The sequence below is a fragment of the Cervus elaphus genome, chromosome 4 (assembly GCF_910594005.1).
Source record: "Cervus elaphus chromosome 4, mCerEla1.1, whole genome shotgun sequence".
Classification (NCBI taxonomy): Eukaryota; Metazoa; Chordata; class Mammalia; order Artiodactyla; family Cervidae; genus Cervus; species Cervus elaphus.
In genome coordinates this window covers 49,202,393-49,217,298 of record NC_057818.1, presented here as the reverse complement: position 1 = coordinate 49,217,298, position 14,906 = coordinate 49,202,393, and the positions used below count along the sequence as shown (strand labels likewise).

General features: G+C 47.5%; 1 protein-coding gene and 1 pseudogene across 2 annotated transcripts; both read left to right on the top strand.

The window, feature by feature from the left end:
* Window positions 1–1,316: 1,316 nt before the first annotated feature.
* On the top strand, window positions 1,317–6,360 carry GMFG (glia maturation factor gamma). 2 transcript variants are annotated; one of them, XM_043895420.1, is made up of 7 exons: window positions 1,317–1,427; window positions 1,827–1,923; window positions 2,014–2,063; window positions 2,494–2,543; window positions 5,191–5,273; window positions 5,899–5,972; window positions 6,200–6,360. In XM_043895420.1, coding segments are annotated over exons 2-7 (330 nt in total). In that variant the 5' UTR covers window positions 1,317–1,427; window positions 1,827–1,922; the 3' UTR covers window positions 6,272–6,360. The 2 variants fall into 2 exon arrangements, with proteins under 2 accessions (XP_043751355.1, XP_043751345.1); XM_043895410.1 differs by having other exon boundaries at window positions 1,323–1,438.
* Window positions 6,361–10,585: 4,225 nt separating this feature from the next.
* LOC122689149 lies at window positions 10,586–11,577 on the top strand (annotated as a pseudogene).
* Window positions 11,578–14,906: the final 3,329 nt, after the last annotated feature.

The following is a 14,906-nucleotide window of genomic DNA, read 5'->3' as shown; positions in this document are numbered from 1 at the left end:
GGAGGTACTGGTTTGATAGGATTAAACACCATTGTTGTAGTGCCCATTATAAAGCCCATGAGGTTGAATAACTGCAGGAAAAAAATACACCATTACCTGAGCGCTGGTGAGTTTCCTCTTTCTCCTCCATTTCCCCATCAACCTAATACGTTGCAGTTTGATCAGCAAACATTTCTAAGTTCCCCCTTTTAGCTCTGAAATTAAAATATTCCAGATTAGGGGGTAGTGGAATCCAGGAAGGATTCCTGGAGGAACAGTTAAAGAGCTTATTTCATCATCAAAAAAGTCTGCAAACAAAAAAATGCCAGAGGGTGTGGAGAAAGGGGAACCCTTCTGCACTGTTGGTGGGATGTAAATTGGCATAGTCTCTATGGAAAACAGTATGGAGATTCCTTAAAAAACTAAATATAGAACAACCACATGATCTAGCAATCCCACTCTTAGGCATATAGCTGGAGAAAACAATAATTTGAAAAGGTACACACAGCATTGTTTACAATAGCCAAAACATGGACACAACCTAAATGTCCATCAACAGAGGAGTGGATAAAGAAAATGTGGTACACTCCAAAAAAGATGTGGTACATATCAATATACACAATGGAATATTATGCAGCCATAAAGAAGGGTAAAAAATGCCATTTGCAATGAATGACACAGATGGACCGTCCCTGAGATTGTTATACTGAATAAAGTAAGTCAGACAAAGAAAGGCAAATATTATATGATATTGCTGTATGTGGAATATAAAAAAAGTTACAAATGAACTTATTTACAAAATGGAAAAAGAGTCACAAATGTAGAAAACTTATGGTTACCAGGAAGGAAAGGGGGAGAGTGACAAATTGGGATATCAGGATTGACATGTATATACTACTGTATATAAAATAGATAACTAATAATAACCTACTATATAGCACAGTGAACTCCACCTGATACTCCGTAATGACCTACTTGGGAAAATAATCTAAAAAAGAGTGCAAATATGTATAGTTGATTGACTCACTTTGCTTTACACCTGAAACTAACACAACATTGTAAATTAACTATACTCCAATAAAAATTTAAAAAAAAAGAGCTCATCACTACCTATGGTGTATTGGGTGTTGGCCACCATGCTGGGAGATATGCGAAGTTATTTTATCCTCATAACCGTCCTGAATCAGAAGGGTGAGGTTACTTAGCTAGAGCCACACAGTCAGGAAGCACTTGAACCCCAGTCTGGGTGACTGTAAAGCCTGGGAGGTCCCAACAGATGAGGGGAAGGAAGGAGAGGGAGGAGCCATCTGTGACAGTTGTCTCAGAATGGGCATAAACAGGATGTGGTGTTGGATGAAACTTTTCCCCTACCCCACACCCCGCCCCTGTAGCTGTGGTCCCCACCCCTAGAAGACAGCGGAACCAAGGAAAGAAGAGGCCCCTGGACCGTAAAGTCATGGTTGGGGGCCAGGGTCGTATGGGAAGGGCTAGGGGCTGGAGTGGGACTGGGGCTGGGAGGACGCCAGGGTGAAGGTCAGGCTGTGGATGGGAGGTCAAGGCTGGGGAAAGAGAGATGGCGGTTCCGGGGTTAGCCCCAGGGGAGCAGATCCCCGAGCCTCCCTGGGCGTTGCCCAAGGGCACCTGCCGAGAGGGCTCCCCAGTCCAGCCTCTGCTCATCAAGGGGCATCATCTGCTCAGAGGAAAGAGTACCTTTCCCCAGTGTTTACACAGGCAATCTATGGGCTATGGGCCCCTCCTCGTTATTAGTGGATAGAGAAACTGAGGTTTGGGGAAAGGGGCAGGGCTGAGGCCAGGCGACTCAGCTCTTAACTGGGCTCCTCTGGCAGTCCGACTCCCTGGTGGTGTGTGAGGTGGACCCCGAGCTACAGGAAAAGCTGAGGAAATTCCGCTTCCGAAAAGAAACGGACAATGCAGCCATAATAAGTGAGTGTCTTCTTCCCTCCTGTTGGGGGGGGGGGGAGCATAGGGACAGATGGGAGGGGCATCTAACCCACCCATGCCCTCCCTCCTCAGTGAAGGTGGACAAAGACCGGCAGATGGTGGTGCTGGAGGAAGAATTTCAGGTGAGGGGTTGGGGGGTGGGACTGGGAGACCCAGAGGGCTGTGACTGAGGCTAAGAGCCTGGGGTGGGGAGCCAGAAAAACCAGGAAGTCAAGTTCCAGCTTAGCTATGACCCTAGGCGAGAGACTGCCTGTATAGGCCTCTTGTCTGTGAAATGGTGATAACAGTCCTCACCTCTGCAGGTTGTCTGTGAATGCAGTGATTTAATCCTTGTAGTTTGCTTAGAAAAAAGCAAGTGTCTTAACACCTCTGGGCCTCAGTTTGTTCACCTGTAAAATGGGGGTAATAACAGGACCTACCCCTTTGGGTTTGGGGAGAGATCAATGGGCTAATAATCCATATGTGTTTCTTGGATGAGTGCCTTGACACAGTACATGTACGTTTAATGGCAGTCTTTTTTTTTTTTCCCTCTCCTCCCCCGACCCCTCACAGAATATTTCTCCAGAGGAACTAAAAATGGAGTTGCCTGAGAGACAGCCCAGGTATCCTGGGGCAAGGAGGGGGAAGGTCAGGCCATGGAGGGATGCAGACTGAGGGACTACTTGGGGTCCAGTCTTTTTCATGGACTTTGAAACTATGTGTTTGAGTTCCTATCACAGGACTTTTGGTTTGTATACCAAAATTTTATTGCAGAATTTTATGCTAATAGTCATACGTGATGTTAGTACATACTTTGTAAGGTTTTGGTCTCAACATTGCACTTGTTTCATTTAAAAAAAAGGTAAAATTTCCTTATTTTTCAATGCTTGGGAAGACTTTGAGTAGGAAAGGATTTATTTGACCTTTAATGATTGGGGAGAATCCTGTGTGAAGCCAGAGGAGCCTGGTGCTTTTTGTGTATGGAGAAGTTTTTTGACACTTCTATGAAAACTGGTCTCTCTAGATTTTTCATCTTGACTGGGGTGAGTTTTGGGTGTCCTAGGACTTTGAAACTCAATCCCAGGCTCTAGATCTCAGTCAGCACCCTGGGCATCTGACAAGTGCAATCACACAGGGCCCCATACCCAGAAGTGAGCCTTGAAGGCAGGGCTTGATGCCTGCTATCTTGAAATTCTTTCTAGTTTTATCTCTGAATCTGTTTCGTTGAAGTCTGACAGGACAGTGGAGCCTGTGCTGGAGGCTTGGAGCCTTCTTCAGCTCACACCTCCAGCCCTAGATGGGTTCTCAGCTCCCCACTCCCACATTGCCCATTGATGGCTGGTGCCCTCTGCCCTGGGCAGGGGGCCTAATTGCACACTCAGGGAGTGTCAGGGCCAGGGGTCAGCACTCACTCCTGAAAGATAAATTCCAGAGTGTGCCCGTGAGCAATTTCACTCCCCCCATGAGTGTCCCCAAGCCCAAGACAGCACATGACTTGAAACAGGAAATTTTAAAAGACCAAGATCAGTCTGGAAAGAGACTGCAGAAGAAAGAGAAAAATGGCTTTCTCCTGTGTTTATTACAAGGGGCCCTGCATTTTCATTTTGCACTGGGTTTGGGAAATTATATAGCTGGCCCTGGTCTCAGCCCCTGATTCTAGACTGCTGGACAGTAAAACATAGTGGTTGAGCACTTATACTCTACCAGTGAACTTCCTGGGTTCAAATCTACCCATAGAATCCTGGGCAAATGGCTTCACTCTCTGGGCTTTGATTTTCCCGTATGTAGTATGGGGAGAATAATAGTACCTACATCATAGGGTTGTTGTGAACAATCAAATAAGCACTTACTATTTTTTTTTTTTTTTTTTTGGCCATGTCACTCAGCATGTGGGATCTAAGCTCCCTAACTAGGGATCGAAACCCTGCCTCTGCAGTCTTAACTATTACACCTCCAGGGAAGTTCCAAAACCATTTTTTCTTAAACATATTTTTCTTTATTAAGTTATATTTGATGTATGATATATTAATTTCAGGTGTAAAATATAATGATTTGATTTTTTTTGGTATATACTGTATTACCAAATGTTCACCATGATAATCTAGTTAACATCTGTCACCATACATAGTTCCTAAAAAAATTTTTTTCTTACGATGAGGACTTTTAATATCTACTCCTTTAGCAACTTTCAAATATACAATACAGCATTATTAACTACACTTACCATGCTGTATATCACACCCCTAGGACTTATTTAAAATAAATAACTGGAAATAAAATAATTGGAAGTTTGTACCTTTTGACTCCTTTCACCCATTTCACCCACTCCTATCTTTGGCAACCACTCATCTGTTCTCCTTCTGTATGAGCTTGATGGTTTGTTTCTTTATTTTTATTTTTTCAATTCCATATGTAAGTGAGATCATAAGGCATTTGTGTTTCTCTGTCTGATTTATTTCACCTAGCATAATGCCCTCCAAAAGCCATCCATGTTGCAATGGCAAGATTTCATTCTTTTTTAATGGCTGAATAGTACTTCATTGTGTGCATATGTGTGTGTGTGTGGACCACATCTTCTTTATCCATTCATTCGTCAATGGACACTTAGGTTTTTTCCACATCTTGGCTGTTATAAATAATGCTGCAATAAATATGGGGGTGCATATATCTTTTTGAATTATTGTTTTCATTTTCTTTGATAAATACCCAGTAGTGGAATTGCTGGAGCAGATGGTAATTCTATTTAGCATTTACTATTATTATTTTTTTAATTAAAAACTTATTTATGGCTGCACTGGTTCTTCGTTGCTATGCACAGCCTTTCACTAGCTGTGGTGAGTGAGGGCTGCTCTCTAGCTGCGGTACGTGGGCTTCTCATTATGGTAGCTTCTCTTGTTGCAGAGCACAGGCTCTGCGCATGTGCACCTCAGTAGGTTGCCGCATGGGCTCAATAGCCATCGTGCGAAGGCTTGGCTGCTCTGCGGCATGAGGCCCTGGTCTTTCCAGATCAGTGATCGAATCCATGAGCCCTGCATTGGCAGGCTGATTTCCAACCACTAGACCACCAAGGAATTCCCCTATTATTATTATTTTCCCCCATTATTATTTTTTAAATCTTTTATTGTGTTTGAAGCCAGTACCCTTGGTCTCAGTTGTTAACCCTAGGTTCTCAAACTCAGGCAAGAGTTCTAGGCTGTGGTCTCAGGTGATGAGTGTTAGGCCTGAGCTCCAGGCCAAGTGCTGAGTTTGAATTCCCTTTCACTATTGTAGGTTTGTGGTTTATAGCTACAAGTACGTGCACGCCGATGGCCGAGTGTCCTACCCCTTGTGTTTCATCTTCTCCAGCCCCGTGGGTGAGACACAGCTCTACTCCTCCTGAGAAGGGGCTCTTGGATTATGTGTGGGGATGTGTAAGCGTGTGTGTTTGAGTGTAAGTGTGTGTATGTGCACGTGACTGGTGATTTTGTGTGTGTGACTGTGCGCATGTGTATAGATGCCTGTGTGAGAGTGTGGTGTGTGTGATGAGTGAATGCTGAGAGGGCAATGGGGTGGAGGTGAGGGCACCAAACTCCCATCTTCATTAGTTTTGAGGTGTGTAAGCACATTCACCTCTTCCTTTTACTGGCAACCCCTGTCTGGCCCCTAAACCATCTCCAGGGACCTTAGAATAACTTCCAGCCTCCAAACAAATCTGAAGACTCTGACTGTAGCCTCCAGGGACCTCCTTAGAACAATGCCTGGGAGTCTTAGAAAACTCTGGGGCCTGTAGGACACCGTTATTGTTCAGTTGCCAAGTCATGTCTGACTCTGCGAGCCCATGGACTATAGCCCACCAGGCTCCTCTGTCCATAGGATTTCCCAGGCAAGAATACTGGAGTGGGAAATACCATTTCCTTTTCCAGGGTAGGACATTACCGGGGCCTTAGAGAACACCTTGACATCCCCCAGTTATGTTTCCCTCTTCTATTTTTCACACAGGCTGCAAGCCTGAACAACAGATGATGTACGCAGGGAGCAAAAATAGGCTGGTGCAGACAGCAGAGCTCACAAAGGTCTGGGTCTGGGGCCGATGCTCCCGAGTGTGAGGGAGGAGAGTATGGGATCTGAGGGCTGATGGAGGGTGGGGCCCCCACCCCTGGAGGTCCCCCACTGGGGGGTCAGGACTCTTGGTCTGAGGGAGGAGGGAGCTGGGTTTCTGGGTCTGAAGGAGGGAGGGGCTGGAGCCCTCACTGTTTCAGTTCTTGAGTGGATTATAAAACCGAACCCTCTCTCTGCGCAGGTGTTTGAAATCCGCACCACTGATGACCTCACCGAGGCCTGGCTCAAAGAGAAGTTGTCTTTCTTTCGTTGACCTCTGGGCCAGGCACCTGAACTCAAACCCTCTAGGGCCTGAACATCCCAGACCTTAAAGAAATTAAAATGCAACAACTCAGACTCTCAGCTCTGGCTGTTTTCTGGTCCTCCTTGTGGGCACTAGGTGGCACTCCTGCAGTACCAGTCTTTGACCGGTAGAGGGCAGGCAGGGCCAGTGGACGCCTGCTGAGTTCTGGGAGGACAAGGAGGATACCATACCTGTTCCTCTGAAAGAAAGGAAGGGGCCTGTAGGGTTTCCTAAGGAGAAATGAGGGAGGCCAGGGTCTCCTAGAGGAATTGGGGGAATATCTGAACCTGTGGAGGGGCTTGTTCCAAGAGGAACAAGGACACCTGAGTCCCTGAGAGTAAAGGAGGCCAGGGCCTGTCCCCCCACCTCTCACCTTCCCACCCTTGCAGGCAGTATTTGCCCCTATGCTAATTTTCTCAGTGATCCCCCAGGCAGGAAGATTTTGAAGGCAGAAAAGCTGCTGAAGTTGTTATAAATGTCAAATATAATAGCTTCAGGGGCTGAGGAGTTGCTGGGGGGGTGAGTGATTTGTGGGGTTGGGTGGGCCTGTGGGCCCAGGTCTGGGAAAGATTAAGAGGAATCAGAACTCTCAGAGGACCCCTGAGGAGTATGAAAAGTTGAGGAGGCAGGAAAGGGACACCGCCCTCCCCCTGTGGCGATTCTTCTTTCTTTCATCATCTTTGGTCGCTTGATTCTCTCAGGCTTTCTGTTTCTGAGGGACATTTATTGAGCACCCACAGTGTACTAGGCTCTGAGGATTCTGAGATGGGTAGGTCTTCAAAGAGTTGAATCACTGTCTCGCTCTGCTTTTCCTCCAGGTCTCTGAGTGTTCCTCTCTCTACCCCCAGATTCAGGGATCTGGGAACTCCCTCTCCCCACCCCTTTCCAGGTTCCCAGTTGAGAGGTGGCTGTTGCCGTGGTAACAATGACAGAGTGACCTTGGGCCCCGGCTGCCCCTCCCCCAGTCCTGTCGTTCTTGGGGGAGGGCCCACAAGCCCAGCTCCAACCCTTCCTCCAGCTTCCCAGCCTGAATACACCATGCCTTCAATTGCCCTACACTGTCCCATCCCTTGCCCCCTTGTCCCCAGTCAGGACATGCCCCTTGCCTGAGGGATTCAGGATAGAATTATTCTACACTGGGCCATAGAGAGATCCTGATAGTCCTCAATTTTCTGGGGGGGGGGGGGGGCTTGGGTTGAGGTGCTTAACCCTTCTCTTTCACCTATACTGGTACCCCCCACCCCATTTCTCTGCTAGGGTTGTCTCTACTCCTCCCTCTGTTCACAGCCTCAGTCCCTGAAAGCTAGAGATGAGGGAATGGGAGGGGTCATTCAATGAAGAGGTCAAGCAACTCCTGGTCTGCCAAGGTCAGAGAGGCAAAAGGACTTGTCCAAGGTCATGAACTTACACAATGAAATGGGTAATAATAGCTACTACTCGCAGGGCTTCCTATGTGCTTAGTACTTCTATAAGCATTTTACAACTAATTTAATTCTTACAATTATTTTTGAAGACGGTATTATTATCCCCAATTTACAAATGAAGAAACTGAGGCACAGAAACCAAAAAGAGTTGCCCAGAGTCACACAACTAGTGGTCTGTACGGTTAGAACTTTAACCCAAGGCTAGTCTGTGGTCAGTGGCCACTCCCTCTCCTAGACAGGAGATTCAGGGAACCCCCATGTCTTCTTTTTCTTGCTACTACTTGCTCGCACCATAGTTGAACATCTGTCTGCCTCCAGGTTCACTCACAAATGCTCTAATCAGAGACAGGCATGTGCAAGTATTTGCCCCATCAGGAGCAGGGAGTTTGGAAAGCAGGCATCAATCAGAGAGGGTGATTCTGAAGGGCAGTCCAATGCACAATAGGTTTGACTAGAGGGCTTGTGGATGGACCAATCAGAGAGGTCAGAACAGAATCCCGCTATACAATGAAAAGTGGGCACAGTGGGGCTGTGGCTTTTCATTTGGGGCCACACCTTTGAGGGGCGATACAAACTGGGAACCTCTTCCTCTCTTTCCACCAACCTCCCTTCTCAATTCAGTTCAGTTCAGTTCAGTTGTTCAGTCCTGTTTGACTCTGCGATCCCACAGACTGCAGCACGCCAGGCTTTCCTGTCCATCACCATCTCCCAGAGCTTGCTCAAGCTCATGTCCATTGAGTAGGTGATGGCATCCAACCATCTCATCCTCTGTTGTCTCCTTCTCCTCCCGCCTTCAATCTTCCCCAGCATCAGGGTCTTTTCAAATGAGTCAGTTCTTCCCATCAGGTGGCCAAAGTATTGGAGTTTCAGCTTCAGCATCAGTCCTTCCAGTGAATATTCAGGACTGATTTCCTTTAGTGTGAACTGGTTTGATTTCCTTGCAGTCCAAGGGACTCTCAAGAGTCTTCTCCAACACCACAGTTCAAAAGCATCAATTCTTCGGCGCTCAGCTTTCTTTATAATCCAACTCACACATCCGAACATGACTACTGGAAAAACCATAGCTTTGACTAGATGGAACTTTGTTGTCAAAGTAATGTCTCTGTTTTTTAATATGCTGTCTAGGTTGGTCATAGCTTTTCTTCCAAGGAGCAATCATCTTTTAATTTCATGGCTGCAGTCACCATCTGCAGTGATTTTGGAGCGCAAAAAAATAAAACTCCCTTCTAGGTTCCCACAGATCCAGGCTCCCTAGGTTTTCCCTGGGGTATTTCTCCCTGATAACTTGAAAGTGAGCAGGGTTTATGTTGAATAGGTGAAGACTGGACTTTAGGTCAGAGTTGAGAATGGGGTACCCAAATTAGGCCTGAAGGGCCCTTGCCTAGGCTGAAATCTTGACTCTTTTGGAGTGGAGTCTAAGGTGGAGGTGTGGGGCTAGGATAGAGGGGTGGGACTTGGGTGGTGGCAGGACCCAGACTGAAGAAACATGAATATTACAAATTTTAAGATGGTGTTTAAGATAAAGGGGTGGGGCTCAGGCTGTGAGGTGGGACCTAGGCTTGAGGGGTGTTACTTATTTAGGCCAGATAGGTCAGGGATTTTGCCTGGGGGTGGGGCTTTAGAGACAGGGGGTGGAGCCTATGCTTCTGGGTGGGGCCTAAATTGTGGAAGCATTAGATTGGATCTCTATTAGAAGGTCTGGGTCAGGAATTAAGGCCAGAGGGAAATAATCACACTATATGCTTTCATCTGTTGCCTTCTTTTTCAGGACAACTCACATTCCCTGACCTCATGGGGCACTCCGCTGCCTCTGGGGTATATCCTTCCCCTTCTAGTGGCCCCAGGCTGGAAGATCATGTTTATTCCCGAGTGTAGGCCCTACAGTGAGACTGCAGCAGCTCTAGCTCCCAGGCCTTCTCCTAAGAGGAGTTCAAGAACACATTTTAACCAAGCACCTATTGGGCTTCCCAGGTGGTTCCATGGTAGAGAATCCACCTGCCAATGTAGGAGACACAGGTTCAATCCCTGGGTCAGGAAGATCCCTGGAGAATGAAATGGCAACCCACTCCAGTATTCTTGCCTGAGGAATCCCATGGACACAGGAGCCTGGCGGGCTAAACAACTCGTGCCAAGACTACTGGGGAAAATTGGTGTGCAAGCCACATGTCAGGTGGCTTACATTTCAATTAAGAGACAGTAAGCAACAAATGAATAAATAGGTAAACAAACAAGCAAGCAAGAATGTTACCAAGAGTGATACAGGCCATGAAGGAAATAAAATGAGATGATGGGATGATAGAAATCCCAAACAGGGTGGCCACCTGTTTGGGTTTTTTTGTCGTTGTTGTTGTTGCTTCTTTAGTCTCTAGAAGAGTCCTCCAGTTTCTTCCTGCCAACATTTATTGTGAAAAATTTCAAACATATAGCAAAGCTGAAATAGTTTTACAGTGAACACCCATATACCTCCCACCTAGATTCTAGATGAACATTTTGACTGTACTTGCTTTATTACATAGCCACCCATCTATCCATCCATTAATTCATTAAAAAAAAGTATTTATTTGGCTGCACGTGGTCTTAGTAACGGGATGTGGGATCTAGTTCCCTGACCAGGGATTGGACCCAGGCTCCCTGCACTGGGAGCACAGAGTCTTAGCCACTAGGGAAGTGCCCCAATCATTAATCCCCTTTTATGTTTAAAGTATTTCAAAGTAATCTGAAGACATCAGGACGACTGGTGGCAGTGAGGATATAAATTGGTCATGGTAAAGGAAGGGCTCTCTTAAGAGATACATTTGAATTAAGAATTGAATGAAGCTCTCTTTCCCTTTGGCACGCCACTGAAGACCCTGGTGTTGCCATGGGCCGCCACCCCGCCCAGTGTTCCAGTATTGTAAGAACAAGCCGTATCCAAAGTCCCGCTTCTGCCCAGCTGTCCCTGATGCTAAGATCCGCATCTTCAACTTGGGGCGTAAGAAGGCTAAAGTGGATGAGTTCCCACTCTGTGGCCACATGGTGTCAGATGAGTATGAGCAGCTCTCCTCTGAAGCCCTGGAGGCTACCCGTATTTGTGCCAAGAAGTACATGGTGAAAAGCTGTGGCAAAGATGGTTTTCACATCTGAGTGTGGCTCCACCCCTTCCATGTCATCCACATCAACAAGATGTTGTCTTGCGCTGGAGCTGATAGACTCCAGACAGGTATGTGTGGTGCCTTTGGAAAGCCCCAGGGCACAGTGGTCAGGGTCCACATTGGCCAGGTCATAATGTCCGTCCGCACCAAGCTGCAGAACAAGGAGCATGTGATTGAAGCCCTCCGCTGGGCCAAGTTCAAGTTCCCGGCCGCCAGAAGATCCACATCTTCAAGAAGTGGGGATTTACCAAGTTCAAGGCGGATGAATTTGAAAACATGGTGGCAGAAAAGCAACTCATCCCAGATGGCTGTGGAGTCAGATACATCCCTAGTCGTGGTCCCCTGGACAAATGGTGGGCCCTGCACTCATGAGCATCAGCGCTGTCCCCTCCTTAATCATGCTCACCAATAAATGCTATTTCCTGTCAAAAAAAGAGAATTGAATGAAAAGAAGAAATCAGCCATGGGAGGGGAAAAGAGTGCAAAGGCCCAGGGGCTGGAATGACATGATATGTTGGAGGAAGAGAAAATTCATTACTGAGGCTGGAAGACAACAGTGGTCAGGGATGAGGTCAAAAGGTGGGCAGGAGCCAGAGACCACAGGGCCAGACATGCTCTGTGAGTGAGTCTATCTCTGCCTGGACTCAGGCTCTTTATTTCTCTGTCTCTGTCTCTATTATTATTATCATAATCATTTGCTCCTTGGAAGAAAAGCTATGACAAACCTAGACAGCCTATTAAAAAGCAGAGACATTACTTTGCCGACAAAGGTCTGTATTGTTAAAGCTACGGTTTTTCCAGTAGTCATGTACGAATGTGGGAATTGGACCATAAGGCTGAGTGCCTAAGAATTGATACTTTTGAATGGTGGTGCTGGAGAAGACTCTGGAGAGTTCCTTGGACAGCAAGGAGATCAAACCAGTCAATCCTAAAGGAAATCAACCCTGAATATTCATGGAAGGACTGACGCTGAAGCTGAAGCTGCAATACTTTGGCCACCTGATGCAAAGAGCTGACTCAGTGGAAAAGACCCAGATGCTGGGAAAGATTGAGGGCAGGAGGAGACGGGGACGACAGAGGATGAGATGATTGGATGGGATCACTGACTCAATGAACATGAGTTTGAGCAAACTCAGGGGGAAAGTGAAGGACAGGGAAGCCTGGTGTGCTGCAGTTCACGGGTCACAAAGAGTCAGATCCGCATCTTCAACTAAGATCCGCTAAGTTGTGACTTAGCGACTGAACAACAACAGTTCTTAGTTGCGTCATGTGGGATCTTTTGTGCAGCTCATGGGTTCTCTAGTTGTGGGGCAGAGGTTTAGTTGCTTTGAGGCATGTGGCATCTTCTTTCTTTTTCTTTTTTGGCTGGGCTGGGTCTTGGTTGCTGTGCAAGAGCTCTCTTCCGTTCCTGAGAGTGGGCTTGTCCTTGTGGTGGCTTCTCGTTGTGGAGCACAGGCTCTAGGGCTTCAGTAGTTTCAGTTCGTGGCTCTCGGCTCTAGAGCACTGGCTCGGTAGTTGTGGCACATAGGCTTGGTTCCGCTGCGGCATGTGGGATCTTCCCAGACCAGGGATTGAACCAGTGTGCCCCGCATTGCAAGGCAGACTCTTAACCACTGGACCACCAGGGATGTCCCTGTCTCTGTTTTTATTATCTTCTCACCCCACCTCCCTTTTTCACTCCCATCCATCCCAGACCTGCCCTATCCTCTTTCCTCTTTGCCTCCACCTTGTTCTGCTACTTGCTATCTATGTGATCTTAGGCAAGTGACTCAACCTCTCTGTGGCTTAATTTTCCTCATCTGTAAAATGGGCATAGTCATTTGACCTCCTCATTTGGTTTCTGTGAAGAGTGAATGGAGGACTTCCCTGGTGGTCCAGTGGTTGGGAGTCTGCCTGCTAATGTGGGGGGTGGGGATCGACATGGGTTTGATCCCTGGTCAGGGAAGGTCCCACGTGGCTCAGGGCAACTAAGCCCATGCACCACAACTATGGAAGCCCTCAGCGTGTTCTAGAGTTTGTGCTCTGCAACAAGAGAAGCCACATCAATGAGAAGCCTGTGCACCACAACTAGTGAGTAGCTACTGCTTGCTGCATCTAGAGAAAGTCCATGCACAACAAAGGAGAGCCAAAGCAACCAAAACTTAACTATTTAAAAAATAAAGTGTGCAACTTAACAAAAAAAAGAAGTGAGTGGAGTTATATATGTGAAGCCCTTAGATCCAATCCTGGCGCATAGTAGGGTTGGACATGTGTCCAATTTTGCTATTATTGTTATTGTTCTCCCACATCTGTCCTTCCAGCCCTAGTCCTTCATGTCGTGGCAGTGAGCACCCAATATCAGGGTGAAAGGTGGGAATGGTGCCTGAGTGGTTGTGGTGATGGTGGTTGTTGTTGTTGGTTAGTCACTAAGTCTGACTTCTTGTGACCCTATGGACTGTAGCCTGCCAGGCTCCTCTGTTCATGGGATTTTCCAGGCAACAATACTGGAGTGGGTTGCCATTTCCTTTTCCAGGGGATCTTCCTGGATCAGGAATGGAACCCAAGTCTCCTGCATTGGCAGGCAGATTCTTTACCACTGAGCCATCAGGGAAGCCAGTGATGGTGGTGGGGAGGGTGAAATCTAGAGACTTGGGGGTGGGGAATGGGACTTTGAGTGTCCCCAGGGGGATCTAAGGGTTGTGAGTGGTTCACTAAAGTGAGGTTCCCCAGAGGGAAGCTCTGCAGAGATGTCCTGGATCTGGGGGTACGGGGCAGGCTCCGTGTGATGATATGAGTAGGAAGAATTTAGAGAAGGGGTTTAGGGGAAGACCTTGGAATCCGAATGGAATCCAAAATGGGAGGGATTTGGGCCACCAAGGACCTAGGGGATTGCAATAAGACAGATTTTTTTTTTTTTTAAGTTAAGATTTTCCCCTTTATTTATTTATTTTTATTTGGGTGCACTGGGTCTTAGTTGTGGCATGTGGGATCCTTATATCTTAGTTACAGCATACGGGACCTAGTTCCCTGACCAGGGGTTGAACTTGACCCCCTCCATTGGAAGCCCAGAGTTTTAGCCACTGGACCACCAGGGAAGTCCCATGAAATAAGACAGATTTTGAGGGGAGAGCTTGCTGGGTTTAGAGGCCAGAATATCTCAAAAAGAGATGGAGAATGGTCTGAGATATCTGGTGGGAGAGGGGCTCAGTTCAGTCACTCAGTCATGTCCGACTCTTTGCAACCCCATGGACTGCAGCTCGCCAGGCTTCCCTGTCCACCACCAACTCCCAGAGCTTGCTCAAACTCTTGTCCATCAAGTCGGTGATGCCATCCAACCATCTCATCCCCTGTCGTCCCCTTCTGGGGGTTAGCTGTTCTGTAGGAGTTGAGCAAAGGGGTCTGAACAAGAAAAGAACAAGGAATTCTCAGTTCCACAAAAGTCACAGGGTGGGGGAAGGCCTGGAGGGTTCAAGAGAGAGAATAAGAGCAAGGATGAGGCAGGGTCCTCAGGAGGGCAACATGGGTGGGGAAGATGATCAAGAATTTGGGGCAAATTAGGCATTCTGGAAATCAGGGAGTGCTTTGGAGGTGAGGGAGGTCTGGGATCTAATGGGGGTAATTGGAAAGGTCCAGGGTCTCCCATGAGGAAAAGAGTTATATTTGGCACCCCTAGGCGTTAGATATGGTCTAGAGTCTCTACTAGGGGGCAGAGAATTGTTTGAGGGCAGAGGGGCATAGAGGGTCCTCAGGAAGGAGTGGGATATGGTCTGTGGTCCTGAGCGGCTATGGAACATGGTTTGGGTCCCCCAAGGGAGTGAGGCATGATCTGGGGTCTCCCCAGATGTTGACGTATGGTCTGGATCCACTCTGGATGTTGGGGTGATCTGGGGTCCCTGAGGGGTGAGGTGTGGTCTGGGGGTCCACCTGAATGTTGAGGTATGATTTAGGGACCCTCGTGGATGCTGAGATACGGTCTGGGCCCCCCCTAGATTGGGAGGTCTGGTCTAGGGTCCCTGATGGGTGTGGGGCCCAGTCTGAGGTCGCCAAGGAGAGCAGGACGTGGTTTGTGGT

Coding starts and splice junctions, on each gene's coding strand:
- GMFG (XM_043895410.1), top strand. Junction 2,544..5,190: donor TTGCCTGAGAGACAGCCCAG/GTATCCTGGGGC, acceptor TCACTATTGTAG/GTTTGTGGTTTATAGCTACA. Junction 5,274..5,898: donor CATCTTCTCCAGCCCCGTGG/GTGAGACACAGC, acceptor TTTTTCACACAG/GCTGCAAGCCTGAACAACAG.